At 45.7% G+C, this 19,604-nt stretch overlaps 1 protein-coding gene across 2 annotated transcripts; it reads left to right on the top strand.

Annotated features, from left to right (window-relative positions):
- The first annotated feature begins 8,121 nt into the window (after window positions 1–8,121).
- LOC118569115 (CDKN2A interacting protein) lies at window positions 8,122–13,162 on the top strand. 2 transcript variants are annotated; one of them, XM_036166845.1, is made up of 3 exons: window positions 8,122–8,905; window positions 9,417–9,547; window positions 10,294–13,162. In XM_036166845.1, the coding sequence occupies exons 1-3, from the start codon at window positions 8,652–8,654 to the stop codon at window positions 11,634–11,636; spliced, it is 1,728 nt and encodes a 575-aa protein (XP_036022738.1). In that variant the 5' UTR covers window positions 8,122–8,651; the 3' UTR covers window positions 11,637–13,162. The 2 variants fall into 2 exon arrangements, with proteins under 2 accessions (XP_036022738.1, XP_036022739.1); XM_036166846.1 differs by having other exon boundaries at window positions 9,417–9,516; window positions 10,294–10,360.
- The last annotated feature ends 6,442 nt before the right edge of the window (window positions 13,163–19,604 follow it).

Below are 19,604 nucleotides of genomic sequence, written 5' to 3'. Positions count from 1 at the left end.
ATGGTAGATCATTAGGGAGGGTATGTTCTTGAAGAAATATTGAGACCCCCAACTCCTTCCTTTCTCTGTTTCTCAGCACCCATGCAGCAAGCAGACTCTCTCCACCTCGTACTCTCTATGCTATGTTCTATCCAGTTACAGGCTGAGAGTGACAGGGTCAAGAAACAGAGGACTGAAACCCAAGACCAAATCAACCTTTCCTCTCTTTAACTTGACTTCCTCGGATGCTCTGTCACAGTGGCAGAAAGCTGCCTGGGACAGGTTTTTGGTTTTGTTTTTAAATAGAGGAACTGGCCTGGAGATATACTCTGTAATATGTGGCCGTGTATGCTGAGTTGCAAGAAGAAAAGAGGAGGAATAGGGAGCGCAGCCATCTGAAAACAATCTCTACCTCCTCCTCCTCCTCCTCCTCCTCCTCCTCCTCCTCCTCCTCCTCCTCCTCCTCCTCCTCCTCCCCCCCCTCCTCCTTTTTCAAGATTTAGTTAGTATGTATAGTGTTCTGCCTGCGTGTATGCCTTCACACCAGAAGAGGGCACCAGATCTCATTCTAGATGGTTATGAGCCACCATATGGTTGCTGAACTCAGGACCTCTGGGAGAGCAGCCAGTGTTCTTAACCTCTGAGCCATCTCTCCATTCCCAGTTAGTTACCCAGTTTTTCTTTAGGATCGTCACTTCCTTCTCTTAGATCTACCAACCAGCATTTGTAAATCGTGTTCAAGCTGTTCCTACCTTAAATTCAGATGCTGTCTTGGCTGGTCTGGAATTCTATGTAGACCAGGCTGGTCTCAGATTCAGGGAGCTGTCTCTACCTCCTGAGTACTGGATTTAAAGGCTTACACCACCATGCCTGGCTACCCATAACCACCTGGATCATCTCTCCTCTCTCTTTTCCAGCTAAAACTCCCCATTTCCTTCTTTTGCTGTCTATCTAGTATATGTTAATACATCATTTTCCTTCTCATTCTATTAAATGCTCATTACGCCATCACTCAGCTCACCAATGGATGCAGTATCTAAATGGTGGTGGTTTGAACGAAAATGGCCTCCATGGGCTCATAGAAAGTGGCGATATTTGGAAAGATTAGGATGTGTGGCTTTTTTTTTTTTTTTTAAGTAGGCATGACCTTGTTGGAGGAAGGTTGGGATGAGCTCTGGGGTTTCAAAAGCTCAAGCCAGTCCCAGTGTCTCTCTCTTCCTGCTGCCTGTGGATCCAGATGTAGAACTCTCAGCTCTTCCAGCACCATGCCTGCCTGCCTGCGTGCCAGCATGCTTCCCGCCATGCTGATAATGGACTGAGCCTCTGAAACCGTAAGCCAGGCCCAATTAGATACTTTCCTTACAAGAGTTGCCGTGATCATGGTGTCCCTTCACAGTAACGGAACTGAGACAGCCGTGAATACCAGTTTTCCCCTGAGTTGACTCCGTTGCTTCTAACACCGGGCACACTCTTGTTAAGACAGCTCTTGTACATACACATGCAACAATAATAATTGGGGAAAAGAGGCCACCAATTTCAGAGTGTGGAGGACATGTAAGGAGTTGAAGAGAGAAGCCTCAGAGGTGATGAGGGAGGAGACTTGCCAGGGGCTGGAGGGAGGGAAGGGGTAAAATGGTGCAACTATATGTTAATTAAATATGTACACCAATCATGCTGACATACACATTTAATGCCAGCACTCAGGAGGCAGAGGCAGGAGGATCTCTGTGAGATCGAGTCCACCCTGGTCTACACAGGACAGCTAGGGTTATGTAGAGAAAGCCTGTCTCAAAAATAATAATATTAATTAATTAAATAAAACATATATTAAAAAATTCTGGGGGATTTAGCTCAGTGGTAGAGCACTTGCCTAGCAAACACAAGGCCCTGGGTTCGACCCTCAGCTCAAAAATAAAAAAAATTCTGGCTTTGACATTCAGGACTCCTTGCCTTATCCCTGGGATCTGCATGACTTGTGACCTCACATATTTTGTGTAAAAATTTCTCCCTCGCTGTGAGGTGTTTTTCAAACGAATCCAGAACTTCAGCCATGGAGTATTTGCTCGTCACTCTATATGTAGGTCTTCACACCTTTGTGGCTTCCACAGTCACATTCAGAGACAGAAGTTCCTCCCTTTAGGTTGTTCCATGGAATGCCACCTGTAGAAAAACTGGGTTTTTAACAGATCTCTTCAGAAACAGGATCCCATAGTAGCTGCAATGGACGCCCTTCCATTGACAGCGGGAAGCCTGAGCTTGTGAGTTGAAGAGGACGCCATTACTGGCGCTTAAACTCAGTTATCCGAGGTAGTGGGGGCGGATATTTCTTGGTGGGTTCTCCCTTTCAGTTCTGACCAGCTTTCTAATGGAGACAGGCTTAGGTGTCTAGGCATTGTCTCTGTGATCTGCTGACAGTGATGCCACCTCCCCGTCCAAGCAGGACAATCTCTGTTCAGGTCAGGATACGTTGAGGGCTCCTTGCTGGCAAGAACTTCTTAGCAACAGGAAAAGTTTCAAGATTTTTCTCTAGAGCCTAAGACACTCTTATATGCACACACATATGCACATACACACACTCAGTCTCTCTGTAAATGGGTATATGTGTTTGTCTGAGGTGCATTTGTTGGGAAAGAAAAAAAAGTATTGTGGTAGGTTGTGACACAAGGACCCTCCTCTCTGTTCCTCTGTCCTAAGGGCCAACCCTTGCTACTTCAGGACAGTACTCACACTGTGTTCTATTACTGAGCTACACACTCATCTGAAATAGTGACTTTTCTCTGCACTGTGACAGATACCTGAAAAACACAACTTAAGGGATGTGCACTAGCTCATGGTAAGGGAATACAGTCCATCACAGAGGGGGAAGCATGGCAGCAGTCAGATCCGTGAAGACACAACTGTGCAGCCAGGACTCCTGAACAGGAAGCCGAGAGGCCAACTGGAAGCCCAGTCAAGCTATAATTCTCAAGGCCCGATGCCCAGTGATTCCCGCAGGTCTCACCTCCTTATAAAGGTTCCACAACCTCCAAATAGTGTTGTCAGCCAGGGACCAATTGTTCAGACATATGGACCTGGAGGGGACATTTCACATTTAAATCATAATGTTATCTTGTTTTTTTTTTTTTCCTTTAATATATACTATTCTTGGGTTGGGGATTTAGCAAGGCCCTGGGTTCAATCCTCAGCTCCAAAAAAATAAAGAAAGGGAGAGAGAGAGAGAGAGAAAGACAGAGAGAGAAAGGAAGGAAGGAAGGAAGGAAGGAAGGAAGGAAGGAAGGAAGGAAGGAAGGAAAAAAAACAAAAGAAGGGGCTGGAAGGTGGCTCAGAGGTTAAGAGCACTGTCTATTCTTCCAGAGGTCCTGAGTTCAATTCCCAGCAACCACATGGTGGCACACAACCATCTGTAATGACATCTGGCACCCTCTTCTGTGTACATAATAGATAAATAAATCTTTAAAAAAAAAAAATATATATATATATATATATATATACTATTCTTCTCAACTTTGTAGTCTATGGACTATGCCTTGAATTTTCATATTAAAAAATACATCATTGGTACTGTAATCAGACTATATTGTATGAAAAAAAATCACATATTTAGTGTGTATGTGTGGGAGGGTACACAGGTGCCATAGGGCACATGTGAGCGTAGAGAGCATGTCTTAGTCAGGGTTTCTATTGCTGTGAAGAGACACCATGACCACAGCAACTCTCACAAAGAAAACATTTAACTGTGGCTTGCTGACAGTTCAGAGATTTTGCTGTAGGATATCTTTCTGTACACTGTGAATATGTGTTGCTCTGATCGGTTGATAAATAAAGCTGCAGTGGCCTATGACAGGGCAGAATGGAGCCAGGCAGGAGAATCCAAGAGGGATATTGAGAGAGGAGAGTAAGAGGAAACATCAAACCGCAGTCCAAGGAGCAGCATGTAACGGGACGCAGGTAAAGCCATAGAACACATGGTAAAACATAGACTAATAGTTATGGGTTGAATTAAGTTATAAAAGCTAGCTAATAAGAAGCCTGAGCCATAGGCCGTTAATTTGCAATTAATATTAAGCCTCCAAGTGATTATTTTATAAGCAGCTGCAGGACCATGGGGCCGGGTGAGACTGGAGAAACTTAGGGCTACAAAGTTTAGTCCATTATTGTCATGGTGGGAAGCAAGGCAGCACACAGGCAGACATGATGCTGGAGCTCGGTCTTTACCTCTTGATCCAAAGGCAACAGGAAGTGAACCGAAACACTGAGCTTGTCTTGAGCACATATGAGACCTCAAAGCCTGCCTCTACAGTGACACACTTCCTCTAAGAAGACCACACCTACTCCAACAAGTCCACACCTCCTAATAGTGCCACTCCCTTTGGGGGAACCATTTTCTTTCAAACTCCCACAGAGGACAACTTGTGGATGTTGGTTGGCTCTTTGTTCATCCTGTGGGACTCAGAGGTAGAGCTTGGAGGACAGAGCTTTTAACCACTGAGCCACCCACTAGTCTTAAATTGGAGCTTTGCAGAGTCCAAAACAAGGGCTGGCAGCAGTGGTGGCACCGTCCTCTAATCCCAGCACTAGGAAGATTGTAGCCAGCACATACCCCGGTTACAGGGGAGGAATAATCACTCTTGATTCAGACTTGGTATAACACTCATTTATTCACACAGTAAGATCACAAGCAATATTTATCCTGTCTTCCAAGTGGAAGCAGGAGTACCTCTCCAGGTGCACAGGTCCGGACTCGCCACGTCTGTTCCTCTAGATCTTGGGTCAGCCTTCCTCTGGTCAGCCACACTTGCACTGGGGACAGGATCTCTGGCGGAGGAGAGTCGTCTCACGCGAGGGCCTGACAAGCTCTGTTGGTTGGGTCTGGGGCTTCATCTTTTATATTCTTTCCTGGCTAGGTTTCTAGTCTTGTCCCTACTTCCACACATAGCTTATAGCTTATCACTACTCCATTTGTGGTTTTCTTACATCATTCTATTGCTTATCACGCCTCACCAGGGTTGTTCACCCCTAGGCCTTACATATTCCTTACAAAGATGGAGGCAGGCAGATTTGAGTTCAAGGCCAGCCTGGCCTAAGTTCCAGAACAGCCAGAGCTACACAGAGAAACCCTGTCTCAAAAAACAAACAAACAAAAAATCCAAAACAGGGGTTGAGGATTTAGCTCAGTGGTAGAGAGCTTGCCTAGCAAATGCAAAGCCCTGGGTTCGATTCTCAGTTCCAAAAAAAAAAAAAAAAAACCCAAACAAAAATACATATATCTTTCCTGTACCCGACTTTTGCAAATCAATACTCTAGTTTTCAGACTAGTTTTGCTTTTATTCTAACTGTGAGAATGAAGCCAAACTGAGTAGGCACAGGTAAACCCCAGTGGCTAAATCAGAAAGATCACAAGTTTCTGGCCATTGAAGACCATGTCTCCAAAGAGAAAACCTTGGCTGTTAAAATGTTAGATCTATTTGTTTTCCAGTCAGGGCCTTGAAGTCAGTCAGAGGGAGGACACAGGGCGGTCAGAGAGAAATGTCTTGTTTTAAAAATTTACCAAGGTTGCCTGGCATTGGTGGCGCACACCTTTAATCCCAGCACTCGGGAGGCAGAGCCAAGCAGATCTTTGTGAGTTCAAGGCCAGCCTGGTCTACAAAGCGAGTTCCAGGAAAAGCGAAAAGCTACACAGAGAAACCCTGTCTCGGGGGGAAAAAAAATTACCAAGGTCATTTAGCTATGAAATCATAGGAGTATTTTCCCTTGCCAAAGAATTCATAGTTTCTGATCTGTGAAAGTTTCTACAGTCTTCAGTGTGGGGAACAGAACTGTAAAAGGGATGGAATAGCAAAATTGAAGCTTTGATTTTTCTCTTTGTCCTGTTGTAGTTTCTTCTGGTATGGCTGGGAAGGCAACATTGTTTTCATGAAATAGCTCATTTTTAGTGCTCCAGCATGTATATTATTTATATGGCTTTTGTTTGTTTTCAGGGTTTCTCTATGTAGTCTGGCTGTCCTGGAATTCACTATATAGACCAGGCTGGCCTCAAATCCTGAGATCCTCCTGCCTCTGCCTTGAAAGTGCTGGGAACAAAGGCGTGCTCAGCCATCGCCTGCTACAGTGTTTTTGCTGCTTACAGAAGTTATCTAAGATAGTAACTGGCCTGATAGAAAAGTTTTTCCTAGTCTACAGTGAGTCCTACAGGCTCCAAAGCTACACAGAGAAACCCTGTCACAAGTTAAAAGAGAGAAAGAGAGGAGAGGAGAGGAGAGGAGGGGGGAGGGAAGGGGAGAGAGGAGAGAGGAGAGAGGAGAGAGGAGAGAGGAGAGAGAGAGAGAGAGAGAGAGAGAGAGAGAGAGAGAGAGAGAGAGGAAGTTTCCTTGGCTGTCTGTCCTGGAACTTGCTCTGTAGACTAGCATGTCCTCAAACTCATAAAGATCCACTTGCCTCTTCCTCCCAACTGTTGGGAGTAAAGGGGGGGGGGGCACCAAGCCAGGCCAAAATCAAAGTATTTTGAAGAGGCTCTTGATTCTCAATCTACTAGACTATTGAAACAATGAACCCCTAAGAAATGAGAATTTCCCCCAGAGTCTTATCAAGAAGGCAAAGGCTCCAGCTAGAGGGGGATTTCAATCTTCCTGAAAAGATTCATGGTTCTAACCATTGTCCCACCCCACCTTACCGGATGAGACTCAATAATGGGACAATGATGGGCAGGGCCACGCCTTGACCCTTATTTAGATGCACATATTTTAAATGTGCATATCCTCGGCTTTCTATTTAAACTTTAATCTTATTTCAGGGCTCCAAAGACCCACTTGGGGTGGGGTGGGTGTCACTGGGGATCTTTGTCCCTCTTGCCCATGTGGCCACACTGAAAGTCATTTCCTGCTTCCCACCACTAATTTGGCTTTTTCACATGATTTACTGAGGCTGAACAGTGTTGGGGCACAGGCTCATGGCTACCCAAGTTTAGTAACAAAATGACTTGATTTTGCTTTATTATTCTGACAAGCATTTTCACAACAAAACGCAAATTATCTAGTGAGGAAAACTCAACTTCATAATTTACCACTATTACATATTTACATACACTCAATGCTTTGATTTCATTAATATTAGATGTGTATCTGGACTTGGAAATGTTAGTAAACAAGCCAGAACTGCCGATACTTTCAACTGTGACCAGTTGGAGTAAAACAAACAAACAAAAAATCACCGGCTGGAGATTCAGCGGTATGGGCGGCTCTTCCAGAAGACCTGGGTTCAATTCCCAACACCCACCGGGCGCTCGAAATCCTGTTATCGCTCCAACTCCAGGAGATGCATCGCCCTCTTGCCTCCAAGGGCATCAGGCACGCACATGATGCACAGTCATGCATGCAAGCAAAACAGCCACACACATAAATTAGAAAAAAAATGCAAACGCACAGTTGCCCTGAGAGAGGCCGGGCGGACGAGGTAAGCAAGCACATTTCCACTTCGGCCCAACTGGCGTTAACAGTTTCTTTCCACAAAGAATCCAGCCACAGAGCCTGCTGGCACAGGGATGTTGGCAAGTTTTGGGCTCGGAGACGTTAGGAGGAAACCGGTATTGTCTGGGTTGACCCCCCACCCCCCCCCCCCACCCCGGAACCTAAGAAACCGCGGAAACCCAGCCCAGAGCCTGCAGCGCAAGCGCGAGGCCTGCCTGCAGAGACCGCTTGCAGCCGGCCCCGACCCGCTCGTTGGCTGCTCGCTTGGGGGAATGCGACACCCATGCTTGTTCCGGCTTGCATGTCCCCATCCCACAGGCATCCCCACGTCCCCAAACGCCCCGAGCCTCGGAACACTTGGTCCGGTTTCCATGGCACTCGGCAGCTCCTCCAGCGACGCACGGACGCACGCACGCACGGACGCACGCACGGACGCACGCACGGACGCACGCACGCACGCACGCACGCACGCACGCACGCACGCACGCACGCACGCACGCACGCACGCACGCACGCACGCACGCACGCACGCACATGGGAGCCAGCTTTTGTTTATTTTGGCCTCGCGCGCGCCGGCGAGCGTCGGGAGGGCGGAGCCGCGCAGGCGGGGGAGCGGCGGCGCCCCGCCCACTCTCCCTGCCCCGCCCCCTGCTCCACCCCCCCACCCCCCACCCCCTGCCCCGGGGCCCGGCCCGGGGAGGAAACCAAAGCGTCGGCGTCACAAAGCGCCGCCGGAACGCAGCGGCCGACGCCGCGCGGCCTCTCTCGGCGGGGCGGGAAGCACGTCTCCCTCCTCAGTCGCCTCAGCCCCGCCCGCCCCGGCCGGGCGCGCCCTCCGAGGTGGGCGCAACCGCTGAGTCGCGGGCCGGCCCCGGCGCTGCAAAGCATCCTGGGAGGCCGGGCTCGCGCCGGAAGGAGGCGCGGGCGCGCGGCGGCGGCGAGGTTATAAAAGGGAGCGAGGCCGCGGCCGGCGGAAGTGGGCGGTTCGTCGGCGCCGTGCTCTGTTGTTTGGGCTTTTTGGGGGGCTGCCGGAGGGGCGTTCTCCGGAGGGCCGCCGCCGCCGCCACCGCAGCCGCCGCCGGTGCAGGCCGCCCGCGCTGACAGGGCCGCTCGCCGCGGAAGCCGCCACCCCACCCCGCCACCCCGCCGCCGCCCTTGGCTCCTCCGTGCGTGCGCTCGCGCGGTCTGCCCGTCCCGCAAGGCCCCAACATGGCGCAGGAGGTGTCCGAGTACCTGAACCAGAACCCGCGAGTAGCCGCCTGGGTGGAGACGCTGCGCTGCGAGGGCGAGACGGACAAACACTGGCGCCACCGCCGGGAGTTCCTGCTCCGCAATGCCGGCGACCTGGTCCCCGCGACGCCCGAGGAGGCTGCGGACGCCGAGAGCGGGACACGCAGTCGGCAACTCCAGCAACTCGTCTCCTTCTCCATGGCCTGGGCAAACCACGTCTTCCTAGGGTGCCGGTGAGTGAGGGAAGCGTCGCTAGCCCGCCTTCCCGGGCTGGGGTTCGCGATCCTTCCCCTCCTCCCCCCACCGGCAGCTGCCCGGGGAGCGAGCCGTCGCGGGCACCGGTGTCGCTGGGGAGGGCGGGTCGGGAAGCGCGGGAATCGGTGGAACTGCCGGTTCCCCCGGAGGGCATCCGTGGCAGCGCCGACCTGACTGTTGGCGGGGGATCGGGGGGTGGGGGGTGGGCGCGGGGCAGCCGGGAGACACACACACACACACCCCATGTCAAGGTTCCTCGAGCACAGACCCGCCTCCCGCGCCCTCCGGCATTTGTTGGTGGCATCCCGGGGAAACAAAGTTGTCGCGCGCGCGCGCGCGCACAAGGTTGTTGGTACGCCTTGGTGGCAACCAGGAAATGCAGCTTCCGCGGGCCGGCATCTCGAACACTGCCGGTAGTTTCGGGGGAAAAAAAAAAAACAACAACAAAAACAAAACACTTCTTGAAAGCGACTTTTGCTTCTTTTTCAGGTACCCTCAAAAAGTTATGGATAAAATTCTTAGTATGGCTGAAGGCATCAAAGTGACAGATGCTCCAATCCATACCACACGAGACGAACTGGTTGCCAAGGTGAAGAAAAGAGGGATATCGAGTAGCAATGGTTAGCAGATCATAGATGTAAACATACATAGGAGTTTAGAAGATAAGCTGGATAAAATTAGGAATTACTGTCATTACTAACTTTTAACAAGCCAGAATTTGTATAATGTATTACTGTAGTTGACATGTTTAAGCTAAACTGTATGTTTGTTCTCAGTGCTGAGTTTCCTTTGACTGCTTTAGATTTGTGAAGTCCAATGTCTGATGTTGTTAATTTAATATTAGAAATTAATCATGTTAATTAATACTACTTTAAGATATTAATGAAGTTTTTCCTATTTTTTTTTTTTGTTGTTGTTGTTGTTTTTTGTTTTTTGAGACAGGGTTTCTCTGTATAGCTTTGTGCCTTTCCTGGAACTCACTCTGTAGCCCAGGCTGGCCTCGAACTCACAGAGATCCACCTGGCGCTGCCTCCGGAGTGCTGGGATTAAAGGCGTGCACCACCACCACCTGGCAAGTTTTCCCTATCTTAAAAGAAATGTTTTTCTTTGTGCTTTTTAAATTTTATTTCTGTATTGTCTTTCAAGACAGAGTTTTTCTGTGTAACAGCCCTAGCTGTCTTGGAACTCCGTAGTCCAGGCTGGCCTCAAACTCAGACTCACCTGCCTCTGTATCCCCAGTGCTGGGATTAAAGGCATGCCTGCGCCCCCACTGCCAGTCTCACCTTTGTGCTTTCTTATGAATGTTTTGTTGATTAATATGTATATGGGTCTCCTAGTGAAATGCCTGTGTTTTTCTTCTTTCTAGAAGGGATAGAAGAGCCATCCAAAAAACGAGTCGTAGAAGGAAAAAACAATTCTTCAGTTGAGCGAGATCATGGAAAGAAATCTGCCAAAACAGATCGCTCGTCGGCTCAGCAGGAAAACAGTTCAGCATCCACAGGGTCGTCTACCAAATCAGAGAGTAGTGGGGCCTCAGCTCGGAGCAGCTCTGGTGTCTCTAATCAGAACAGCTCCACAAGTGAAGGAGATAGATCTGTCTGCAGCCAGAGCAGCAGCAGTTCCTCTCAGGTAACAACAGCAGGGGCTGGAAAAGCTTCTGACCCAGAAGCTCCAGATAAACATGGTTCAGCATCATTTGTTTCTTCATTGCTGAAGTCCAGCATGAATAGTCACGTGACCCAGTCCACTGACTCCAGGCAGCAGAGTGGATCACCTAAAAAGAGTGCTTTGGAAGGTTCTTCAGTCTCAGCTGCTCAGAGCAGCTCGGAGATTGAGGTGCCCTTGTTGGGTCCCTCTGGAAGTTCAGAAGTAGAGTTGCCATTACTGTCCTCTAAGTCTAGTTCAGAGACGGCTTCAAGTGGGTTGACATCCAAAACTAGTTCAGAGGCAAGTATTTCATCCACAGTTTCTAAAAACAGTTCCTCATCAGGCACCTCTTCCCTGGCTCCCAAGAGTGGTTCAACCAATTCGTCACTGCTGACTTCCAAAAGCACTTCTCAGGTAGCTGCATCACTGTTAGCTTCCAAAAGCAGCTCCCAGAGCAGTGGCTCCATGGCTTCCAAGAGCACTTCTTTAGCAAGCGTGTCTCAGCTAGCTTCTAAGAGCAGTTCTCAGAGTAGCACTTCACAGCTGCCTTCTAAAAGTACCTCACAGTCCAGTGAGAGTGCTGTCAAATTCTGTCGAAAGCTGACCACTGAAGATGTAAAGCAGAAGCAGCCTTTCTTCAACAGACTGTACAAAACAGTGGCGTGGAAGTTAGTGGCTGTTGGTGGCTTTAGCCCCACTGTGAATCACGGAGAGCTGCTAAATGCAGCCATTGAAGCTCTGAAAGCAACACTGGATGTGCTTTTTGTCCCATTAAAAGAACTGGCAGATCTGCCTCAAAATAAGAGCTCTCAAGAAAGTATTGTCTGTGAATTGAGGTGCAAGTCGGTGTATTTGGGCACTGGCTGTGGAAAAAGCAAGGAAAATGCAAAGGCAGTTGCTTCGAGAGAAGCACTGAAGTTGTTTCTCAAGAAGAAGGTGGTGGTGAAGATCTGTAAAAGGAAGTACAGGGGCACTGAGGTGGAAGACCTGGTGCTCCTTGATGAAGAATCGAGGCCTGTAAACCTACCCCCAGCATTGAAACATCCTCAAGAGTTACTGTGATTTCTCCAGTTACCATGCATCCAGTATCTGGTGTTTGAAGAGAAGAACTGGCTTTTATATAATACAAGACACTGGCTTTCACAGATTTTGTATTGCTTTTTTCCAGTTTTGCAGAAAATTTAAATTCTAGTTCTCTTCACTAAAGTAGAAGTTGTAAATAATTTATGAATGACAGTACATATTAAAAGGTATACATTGACAGCATACCAGTGTGCTGTTTTATTTGCTGAAGAAAATACTGTCTTCTATTTTTAATGATATATTAGGTACGATGTGTAGTTCTGTAGAATCTTAAAATTTTTGTACTACCAATTTGGTGGAGATGTATTAAGTTGTCTACCATGCTGTTTTGTTTTGCTTTGTTTTTCTCTAACTTGATTAAATCACATGAAAGGGGACCACAGTATTTGAATGTGAGAAATCTATAAAGCAAGGTTTTAAGAATGTTGCTCATAATGTTGAACATCTGTTAAAGAATAAAAGGGAGTAGTTGCCTCAAAACTTTTCATGAGGCGTTGTAAACTTTTTTTTTTTTAAGATACAAAACAGTATAAAGTACTTATTGTTATTTTATTCTGAAGTTGTTTAAAATTCACCATGGTTTTGACTGCTGCTGATTCTTAAGCAGGTTAATTTATGTTTTGAGGTAAAATGCAATTTACACTTTCTTAAAACATAAATGTGGGTTTCTATATTAAACATATTTTGTGACTACTAATACTACCAGATTGATTTGTTTAGATATTAAATGCTTTAAGCTATTTTACCTTTTCAAGAAGTTGTGTTTTTTTTTCCCCCTGCCCTGGAATCAACCCAGTCTGGCTTCTCATTGCTATTTATAGTAAAGTACAAAAGCAAGTAGTTTGCATAGTAATGCACATTTTTATGGGCAGGGAATTAGAGTTTGTATTAGAACCAGGTGGTTTTGTATTTGCAGATTTCAGAAGAATGTGGAGAAGACTAGAGAGCCATGGTCAGCTCTTTAATGATTGTATTCATGTGAATTGCATCTGTTGGTAATGAAGTAGACTTGTCTTAGGTGATTTTATTAATCTAGTGTGATTGATTTTTTTTTTTTTTTTAAAGTCTGGTCTAAGGTGTTTTTAGCTGATTATCTTGATGGTCTTTGGAACAGTAATGGTGATAATGTACAGAGAAGAAAGGGGGTCTCATAGTTACTAGTTATACTGGAATTGGAGGGTTGAAAATAAGCACAATTTAAGTGTGTAAAAATTACTTTGTAGTTTAGGAATAATAAAGATGCCTAGTTTCTGTGCTTGAACTGAAATATCAGGGACATTTGTATTTTGCCAGATAACCTTTTAAAATTGTTTTTGGGGATGGCTCATTGGATACCAGAGCAAAAGCTATATTCTGTAAGTGGGCTGCCTTTATACATTGTGGAGGCAGTAACAAGTAAATTGTCAAATACCTTCAAGTTTCTTCTGTGCTGTATTTCATGAACCAATGCTTACCAGAAAAGTGAGCCAAATATGAGAATAAATACATTTCTGAAATACATCTGATTAGATGACTGGGTAATTTTCTAAAATGGCTTGTTTTAAGCAAATTTATAAAGGCTATTCTATTAAATCTTTTAAATTGCAGTAAGCTTTTGATGTGGAAGATTCTGTGTTCTGATAGTCCTGTAATTCCAGCTACTTGATGCTGAGTCAGGAAGAGTGAAGTTAAAGGCTTAGAGCTTTACAGAGCAGTTTGTGGCCCTGTCTGGAAATAAAAAGTAAAAAGATCCTGAGATTTAAGTCCTGGGATAGATGCGATTGTAGTGGCACTCGCCTGTAATCCCGGCACTCAGGAGCCAGAGGCAGGTGGCTTTCTGAGCCTGCTCCTACAGAATGAGTACTAGGACAGCCAGGGCTACACAGAGAAACCTGCCTAGCAGCTCCAAAAAAGGTAGGTGATAGAATGCTTACTTAGCATGCAAAGAAGCCCTCCGTTGAATTTCAGGTACTTCCACAAAACTCAATATATTTTCTTCCTGGTTTTTGAGAAAGTAGGTATATAGTCCTGGCTGGTCTTGAACTTGCAAAGTATTCCATTCTCTGCTTCCTCAGTGCTGGGGTTGCAGATGTGTGTGGCCACTCTCTCATGGTTATTTATTTACAACGGATGTATGCTCTTAATAAAAATTGGAAGATCCCTGTGGCTGCGCAGTTGGCTCAGAATACTTGCTGCTTCCATGTAAACACTGGGTGGCGAGGCTGGCCATGAGTGATTGCAGCACCAGAAAAGTAGAGATGGCTCCCTGGGAGCTGCAGGCTCAGCCAGAGACCCTACCCTACCCTGCCTGCCTCAGTTTGTAAGGTGGAGAGCAATTGAGGAAAAACACCTGAGGTCAACTTCCACACACACCTTCATGTGTAAACGTACACATGCAAAAAAGACAATTCAAGACCTCTGTTTAAACCTTGTAGCTTCCCAGTACAGCTGAACAAATTGCCAAAGACAGATGATGGTTAAAATGCTGTTGCACTTTGTATAGTCTAACAAATACACCTGTTTTGGCTTAAAATGGGAAATGGCCTTAAGCATTTTGCATGGGGATGGGGAGATGGTAGTGGAACCTCTAAAACACGGAACCTTCCTGGAGGACACGAGTCATTGGAGAAGAGCCTTGAAGTTTAATATCTCGGCTCCATTTTCTTTAAGACAGGCTCTTACTCTGTAACACTAGGTGACTTGGAATTTGATACGTTGACCAGGCTGGTTTCTCTTCATGTCCTGTTTCTTCCTGGTTAGATACTGTGTGACCTGCTGTCCCATGCCCTTGCCACCTTACCTTCCCTGCCTTGATGTCCCCTTGAGCCGTAAGCCAAAATAAACACTCCAGTTGTTTCTTGTTAGGTATTTGGTCATGGTAATGAGAAAGATAGCTGATATTACACCTTAGCCATTTTAAAAAAATGGTCAAATTTAGAATTATTGCAAAGATCCTAAAAAAGTTAGAGTAAGGTGACCGCACATTTCACTCCAGGTTCTGTAATTTTAAAAGAATTATTTTCACAGTCTCCTTTTGTTTCAAAGTCTAAGTGAGAAGTAATTTATGAATTAATTTGGTGTATACTTGACATTCAAGTACAAGGTGCATTGGCCAGAGGGTATTTTACATATCTTTAGTTTTGATGGACTTGCAAACATCGCTGAAGATGGCATTTATCATTTGTAAACATGTAACCTGCCCCATAGTGCCACCTCGAGTGCCCATTTAAGTTACGTTCCTCTGTTGCAAGCTCCAAATAGCTGTAATTGTTTATTGCATTTTATTCTGCATGTGTGCCATAGGAAGTGTGCAGGTTGTGTGAATCTGTCTTCTGCCATGTGGGTCCCAGGGATAGATCTCGGCTCATCAGACTTGGTGGCACTCACCTTTAGCCACTGAACCCTTCTAGTCAGCCCCAGACAATAATAACCCAAACAGCAAAACAGCTTCAAGCATTGCTGTTAACGTGCATGTATAACTATACAAAGGTAACATGGCTTTAGCAGAGGTGTCAACTTGAATTCTAAGCAGTCACTGGAGCAGAGATGACTTTTATTTATCCCTTGAAGTTGACAGTAGATCATTGGAACACAGAAAGGCGAGCTGCACGTTAAAATTGTAATTTCATTTGAGACATATGGCTGCGTATGGGTAGGTTGTAGTAATGTCAGCTGCTGAGAGAGACCAGCACATTTAGGGGCTAACTACTGTTTTGTTTTTTAAGACGATCTTGCTATGTAGCTTTGGCTAGTCAAGTACTATGTAGCCTATACTGGCCTCAAACTCAGTGTCCCTCAGGGCTCAGCCTCCAGAGTGTTAGATTTATAGGTGTGTTCCTTATGCCTAGTTCTTAACTTCTGTGTTCAGGTACCCTGGAAGTTTATTTTTTAGTTAAACTTGTAAGGCGCAAGGTGGGAGTGCACAGAGAGGACCCTGGCTTCCCCTTACTCCTTCAAGAGTGCTCCATGGACTTGAGGTGTGCGCCACCACGCCCAGCAGCTCTGCTGTCTTTGACTTTGTACTCTCCACGGTTGGAACCTATTGCATCAGATTATTGTGGGGATAGTTCAAAGTTCTCATTGCTTCAAGGGTAGCTCTCCTGAGTGGAGCCTTACCCACAGAAAGATGTGTGTTGGTTAGGCAGGCCAAAATAGATAAAGAAGGCTGCAGAGACTTCCAACCGGTTTTTGCCTTATCCCACACTCACAAAGAGGCCCACTAAAGCCACCCGCCTACTCCAGGTTTGAGTTTCTCTCCCATCTCATGTTCTTCCCAAGTCCCCCAGTTACACCCCCAAAAGAAAATCCATGAAAACCGTGGGCTACAGCAAAGCTTCCCCTGCTTCCTGTGTTTCCTGTCGTCATCCCAACTTTGCTGCCCAAGCCGCCTGTGTGGGCAGACTTTGTCTCAGATGTCTGCTGATGAAAACATGGCTAAGTGCTGCCGGAAGAGGTGGACGGTGTTACCTGACAGTCTACACGGGCTCCCTTAGTTCCATACACTACATTTTCGCCTACCATTGCCTTTCTGGAGAAGCTGTTCCTGCTGAAATTACGTGTATAGAATCCCACAGTTAGATGGCAATCACATACAGAGCACACACCCTTAAATCTGGTTATTTGTGAAAGAACAAGTCATTCAGTCTTCCCTATTACACCCTTATGGAAAAATTACTTGTGATAGAACTGTTGCCAGTAAGGGACACATAGCGATAGACCTTTAGACAAGGTCAGGAGTCTTGTAGCCATGTGACTTCTGTGTTCTTCCACCAGGAAGTCTTAGTATTCTAGGCAATACCCTGCTTTCAAGAGCTGCCTGGAATAAACAGTAGCAAGCTGGCATTTGGTGGATGTTCATAATGCAAATAGACAAGCAAAAAACATAAAGACCATTCAATGAGAGGTCAAGATACATCATTATCTTTCACAGAACAATTACTGGTCAAATGTTGACCAAAAGTGAAAATATACCAAGAAGAAAAAAGTTAAACTCCCTGTTAGAAATGGCTGGATTGAGGAAAAAAAAAAAAAATCATGCCAGGCATGGTGGCGCATACCACACCTTTAATCCCAGCACTCAGGAGGCAGAGGCAGGCCAAGTTCTGAGTTCGAGGACAGCCTAGTCTACAAAGCGAGTTCCAGGACAGCAAGAGCTGTTACACAAACCCTTTCTCAGAAAAACAAATGGAACACACAGTATAAATATAATAGTTGTCAATAGTTGAAATATTAGAATACTGACATCTAACACAAGTAATAGGAGGTACCAGAAGATTAGACATGAGTATTGATGACTGTCACTCAGTTCTCCAGGTCAGTGACGTTAGTTGAACGAAAAGGCTGCTGAGGATGTAGACAATGACAACAGAATACATCAAACATTCATCCAAATATCACACAGGAATTCCTGAAAAAGCCAAACATCTGCTTGTACAGCACAGAACATTTGCTAAATGACCAATAATTGTATAGACACCAGTTTTACTGCAATGCCGCTGAATTAGAAGTAGTTTTTGAGATAGACTCTCATTTGCCAGGATGGCGTCCAATCTAATCCCCACTCCTGCCTCAGCTTCCTGAGTAGCTGAGATTATAGACATAGGACACCAAGCTCAGCTTGGCATCTAACAGAAGTCTGAAACCTTTTAAGAATTCTGTAATGAAGGATAGAGACTTCAAATTAGCTAATAAAATAGGAATACATTCAGATATATAGGACATAATTCAAATGATGGTTAAAGAAAAACGAAGAAGGAAAATATTTTTTTTAAGTAAGGAAAGAAAAATGATAGAATTGGAAGTTGATGAAATAGAACCTTCTTTAAAACAAATGAGTAGAATAAAAAAACTGAGTTCAGAGGTTGGGGATTTAGCTCAGTGGTAGAGCACTTGCCTAGTAAAAAAAAAATTAAAAAAAAAAAAAACTGAGTTCAAAATCTTGTTCTTAAACAACAGTACAAACCATGAGTTAATCTAATCAAAGACAGAAGGAGGCGGTGGTGGCTCACGCCTTTAATACCAGCACAGGCGGAGCTCTGTGAGTTCGAGGCCAGCTTGGTCTACCAAGCGAGTTCCAGGAAAGGTGTAAAGCTACACAGAGAAACCCTGTCTGGATCCCCTCCCCCCCAATAAAAAAAAAAGGGGGAAGGAAGAATGCACAAATAGCTGATCAGGAGTCTCCTCACAAAGAGAAAACGGCCACTGATACACAGAGAACATCCTGTGAGAGCAAGTGAAATGGACAGTTTCCTAGAGACACGATTTATCACAATTCATAAGACATCAATTACTACAGACATTTTTAAAGGAGCCCTCAAAAATGTATTTCACTGGGGGGGGGGGGTGGCACTACTCTTTTTTTTCCCCAGCACTCAGGAAGCAGGTGGATCTCCATGAGCTCAAGGTCAGCCTGGTCTATAGAGCAAGTTCCAGGACAGCCAAGACTACACAGAGAAACCCTGTCTCGGGGAAAAAAAAAATCCATATATATATATATAATCAATCCACGTGAGTCTATTAAATGGGAAACATAATTTATTAAGATGTAAATTCAGGAAATACCCTCACGAATACAGAACGGAGTAGACAGCTGAAGTTGTCTTCTGATCTGACCTGGAGCAAATCCACCTCTCAGGCAGAAGCAGGGAGCAGGGGTATGTGACCCTTCTCTCAAATCCACTACATAAGTATATCAAGATCAAATGGAGCTTATTATTAGATTCAAAGTTATAGTCAAATATTAGTCAAATCTGTTTCTACAGAAATTTATGTTATTCATCATAAGAAAAGCTATATACTAAAAAATGGCTATTAAATGCACCTTAAAATTCCTGTGTTCATTTTTGACATAAACTTTCAACATTTCTTTTGTTTGCTGGGTGTGGTAACACACTCCTCTAATTCCAGCACTCTGAAAGCAGAGATAGACAATCTCTGTCAGTTTGTTCCAGGCCACCTGGGACTATATAGTGAGACCTTATCTCAAAATGCAAGGGGAAAAAAAGAGGTGGTGGATTGTGGTGGTATTGTGTTCCCCAAAATATTGTGCACCCTAATAAATTTATCTGGGGTCAGAGAACAGACAGCCACTAGATACAGAGCCAAAAATGGTGACTAGAAAATGGGTCAGAGCAAGCCACAGCAGAAGCTGGGTGGTGGTGGCACAGGCCTTTAATCCCAGCACTTGGGAGGCAGAGCCTGGCAGATCTCTGTGTGTTCAAGGATATAGGCAGCAGGGAGACACACGCCTTTAATCCCAGAAAGCAGCCTTTATTCCTAGGGAGTGGGGGCAGAAAGAGAAAGATATATAAGGCATGAAGACAAGAAACTAGAAGCTTTTGGCTGGTTAGCATTCAGGTTTTTGAGCATCAGTTCAGCTGAGTTCATTCTGGATGAGGACTGAGAGGCATCCAGTCTGAGGAAACAGGATCAGCTGAGGAACTGGCAAGGTGAGGAAGCTGTGGCTTGTTCTCTCTCTCTGATCTTCCAGCGTTCACCCCAATAACTGGCCTCAGGTTAATCTTAAGACTCTTTAAGATTCATGCTACAGTGGATTGATTCTATTGCTGGTGCGCGTGCGTGCGTGCGTGCGTGCGTGTGTGTGTGTGTGTGTGTGTGTGTGTGTGTGTGTGTGCATGCCATGGCATGCATGTGGAGGTTAGAGGACAACTTTAGGGTGTCTGTGCTCTCCCCCACCCTGGGTTCCAAGGGTCCACCTCAGGCTGTGGAGTTTCCACAGCAAGCTCTTTTAACAGCTGTGACATTTTGCTCCTCCAGCTTTTTTTTTCTTTTTTTCTTTTCCTTTTTTAAAGACAAGGTCTCTGCCCAGGGTGGCTTGAATTCTCTATAGAGCTAAGAATAATCTTGAACTTCAGATTCTTCTGCCTCTATGTCCTAAACGCTGGGATTACCACCGTCAGCACGAAATGTGTACTACTATTAGCATAAAATATGTACCACCGTTAGCAT

The sequence above is a fragment of the Onychomys torridus genome, chromosome 17 (genome assembly GCF_903995425.1).
Source record: "Onychomys torridus chromosome 17, mOncTor1.1, whole genome shotgun sequence".
NCBI lineage: Eukaryota > Metazoa > Chordata > Mammalia > Rodentia > Cricetidae > Onychomys > Onychomys torridus.
The sequence above is the reverse complement of the archived record's forward strand: the minus strand, read 5'-3'. Positions and strand labels throughout refer to the sequence as shown.